General features: G+C 35.3%; 1 protein-coding gene across 1 annotated transcript; it reads left to right on the forward strand.

The window, feature by feature from the left end:
• The first annotated feature begins 2,265 nt into the window (after window positions 1-2,265).
• Window positions 2,266-3,505, forward strand: LOC141912259 (uncharacterized). Its single transcript, XM_074803484.1, has 3 exons — window positions 2,266-2,926; window positions 3,123-3,365; window positions 3,469-3,505. The coding sequence occupies exons 1-3, from the start codon at window positions 2,736-2,738 to the stop codon at window positions 3,503-3,505; spliced, it is 471 nt and encodes a 156-aa protein (XP_074659585.1). The 5' UTR covers window positions 2,266-2,735.
• Window positions 3,506-3,735: the final 230 nt, after the last annotated feature.

The following is a 3,735-nucleotide window of genomic DNA, read 5'->3' on the forward strand; positions in this document are numbered from 1 at the left end:
ATTGAATTAATCAACGAACAAATACAACTGGTGATTGTCAGAACAATTTATACTGTAATGAGCACTAGCAAATAAAATTCAAACCTGTTGGCATTTATTACTGATGAGGTAATTGTAATCTACTACACATCCTTTAACATAAGTCTGCACCCCTGACATAAAATTAGCAACTGAAACATACTTTAAATTCTTGAATTCTGAAAAAGAAAAGAAATCATACGTTTATTTTCATAACCAAGAAAAGACAAAATATCGAGGGCCATAGATTCTTAATTGTCTGTTATATTGAGATACCTTACTCATCTTTGAAACAGCAAGGACAGGGGGACTTCATCTTGACCACTTTTTCAACTTTTGAAATTGATTATTAATGAAACAATGATATAAGAAGTTGTACAACTCATGTTGAGATTTATTTGTTTACTTACATGTATTAAGTCGGATGTTGTGTAGCCGGTACGCGTCCGCGATTTAGTGTCATCCTCTGGTAGCGACCGATAGGTGTTGTGATCATCAGGTCTCCTCAATAAGCGTGGCTACAGGGTCCGCCTTGGTCCTGTAGTCCCTGGGAGTGAAACTACAAAGGGGAAATCCTCAGAAAGTTTCTGCTGAAGGGATGGACAGCTTCAGAGACAAAAAGTTTATAGTTCGTAAAAAGGAATAGGGGAGCGAGTGTCAGAGGTAAGTCTTAACTATTGACCCAATTACACGGACCAGACAGGACAGGTGTCATACGTGATTTTCCGTAAGGCGGCGGCACCTCACGTATTGCGATATCCTATAATTCGTACATAGTCCGTACGTACATTTGACGTAGGCTACGAAACTGATGAATCCTAATTGAAAAAAGAATATTAAAAAGAATAAAAATGGCTATTTTCTTTATCTCCAGTGGTATAATAAACAATTCATATTTCTACAACAATGATGTTTAAAGAATTAGCGCCTTAGACCAACACAGTTTAATATTCGTACGTGATAGTATGTACAAGTACATATGCCGTTATTCATACGCAGTACATTTATTTAAAAATTCTTTAAGAAGTACCAACATCAAACATATTATGAATTAAACATTGGATTTATATTTCTGCGATGTTTTTGGGATATGGCATAGCCGTTAGGAAAAGGACTGTGGTGTATAACCTACATTTTGACATTGCAACCACCGATTTGTCCAGATAGGTAAAATCCGAGCATTCAACAATAAAACAACAAAATAAATATTTACAATAAAATATATCTGGAATATTGACAATAAATAACTATAAATTATATATTCTAACTGTAAATTATGATATGTTAAACCGTAGTGGTGTGACTTGACACATCAAATGCGTATCCCGCATTGATATATTTCTATTATCCACTTCTCAAATTATGAATAGCACGCCTGCTCAGAAAACCCGTTATTTTAACCTTTTTTTTTAATGAGGTGTACAATTTCAATTATTGTGATAAAAACTTCACGGGCAATATGTAAATATGTATATAAATTATACAGTAGTTATTCGTTTCTAAAATAATAATTTTCTATATTATTCAATACAAGACTAATCACTGTCGTGGGGGGTGGCGTTTGGATGAAGTAGGATCCACTTTCTTGAGGCCAGGTCTAAAAATCTTATTCTTTATGAAGTGGCGAGTGTCGGGGTGTCTTTAGACACATAGATGGGGGAAAGATACTACGCCAGGACGAGGAGATCGTGCAGGGAGGCACTCCATATGATGTTACACCGTGAGGACCTGAGGAAAAGATGCGCCGGAGCTCGGGTGACCAGACAGGACAGGTGTCATACGTGATTTTCCATAAGGCGGCGGCACCTCACGTATTGCGATATCCTATAATTCGTACATAGTCCGTACGTACATTTGACGTAGGCTACGAAACTGATGAATCCTAATTGAAAAAGAATATTAAAAAGAATAAAAATGGCTATTTTCTTTATCTCCAGTGGTATAATAAACAATTCATATTTCTACAACAATGATGTTTAAAGAATTAGCGCCTTAGACCAACACAGTTTAATATTCGTACGTGATAGTATGTACAAGTACATATGCCGTTATTCATACGCAGTACATTTATTTAAAAATTCTTTAAGAAGTACCAACATCAAACATATTATGAATTAAACATTGGATTTATATTTCTGCGATGTTTTTGGGATATGGCATAGCCGTTAGGAAAAGGACTGTGGTGTATAACCTACATTTTGACATTGCAACCACCGATTTGTCCAGATAGGTAAAATCCGAGCATTCAACAATAAAACAACAAAATAAATATTTACAATAAAATATATCTGGAACATTGACAATAAATAACTATAAATTATATATTCTAACTGTAAATTATGATATGTTAAACCGTAGTGGTGTGACTTGACACATCAAATGCGTATCCCGCATTGATATATTTCTATTATCCACTTCTCAAATTATGAATAGCACGCCTGCTCAGAAAACCCGTTATTTTAACCTTTTTTTTTTAATGAGGTGTACAATTTCAATTATTGTGATAAAAACTTCACGGGCAATATGTAAATATGTATATAAATTATACAGTAGTTATTCGTTTCTAAAATAATAATTTTCTATATTATTCAATACAAGACTAATCACTGTCGTGGGGGGTGGCGTTTGGATGAAGTAGGATCCACTTTCTTGAGGCCAGGTCTAAAAATCTTATTCTTTATGAAGTGGCGAGTGTCGGGGTGTCTTTAGACACATAGATGGGGGCAAGATACTACGCCAGGACGAGGAGATCGTGCAGGGAGGCACTCCATATGATGTTACACCGTGAGGACCTGAGGAAAAGATGCGCCGGAGCTCGGGTGACTGTGAGGTCCGATACCGATACCGATTCCGATTCATCTACGGAAAGCGAAGATGATCATTCTTTGAGGATTGATAACCTTGACTGGTAATATTTTAACTTAAATTCTATTGCTATCAAATCAAAAAATCACACGAAGCGTACCGAAGTAAATAGTGGAAAAAGTGAATTAACCGAACTAATAGACCGAGAAATGTGCGGATTCTGTAAAAGGTGCACTTCGCCGTTGGTACTATAATGTGGATTGAAACCTAATAATAAACAATGCAACAATATTTTTCAGGTGCTCTTGTAGATGCAGCACAACGCGAGTGTATTTATGCAGTACTATGCAGACAGCTGAAGAGTGTATCTGTTGTCGGGAAATACCAATACTGCAGTATATCATGGAAAAGTCGAACTGTAGCTGTATTACAGAAACTCATGGCTTCATTGTGAACTGCCTTGATGCAGATGTTTTAACGGTGTCATTCTATGAATATAGTGAGTTAAATGGACCAATTGGAGATGAAGAACCAGTCCACGAGTAAGTTGGTTCAAATAATTTGTAATAAATTTTATTTTAGAAAATTATAAATCAATATTCATATGTATAAACATTTTAATTCAATGTGTAAAACACAATTCAGGGCAAGATTTGGATTCTTCAGTCAGTTTTGGAAATAAACAAAACTTCATTGGTGTCTATTGCATTGTTGAAGTTTTCTGAAGAAACTTGCCATATGTTGCTGGTGTTTTTACTTCTTTCGCGGTGGGCAATCCAGCCTTGAATTTAGGGTAGGAGACACTCCATTCTCATTAAAATGCTGAAATTTCAAAATCAAACATTTCATTGCAAACTTATAAAATATGAAAAATAAATTATGATTTGAAGTTGAAAATAAACATACTTAGCT

The sequence above is a fragment of the Tubulanus polymorphus genome, chromosome 10 (assembly GCF_964204645.1).
Source record: "Tubulanus polymorphus chromosome 10, tnTubPoly1.2, whole genome shotgun sequence".
Taxonomy (NCBI): Eukaryota; Metazoa; Nemertea; class Palaeonemertea; order Tubulaniformes; family Tubulanidae; genus Tubulanus; species Tubulanus polymorphus.

What these genes read in the sequence shown, in the direction of transcription:
- LOC141912259 (XM_074803484.1), top strand. Translation starts at nt 2,736, where the DNA reads ATGGGGGCAAGATACTACGCCAGGACGAGGAGATCGTGCAGGGAGGCA. An exon ending in AGGATTGATAACCTTGACTG is followed by an intron (nt 2,927 to 3,122) that starts GTAATATTTTAA and finishes AATATTTTTCAG; the next exon opens with GTGCTCTTGTAGATGCAGCA. An exon ending in GATGAAGAACCAGTCCACGA is followed by an intron (nt 3,366 to 3,468) that starts GTAAGTTGGTTC and finishes AACACAATTCAG; the next exon opens with GGCAAGATTTGGATTCTTCA.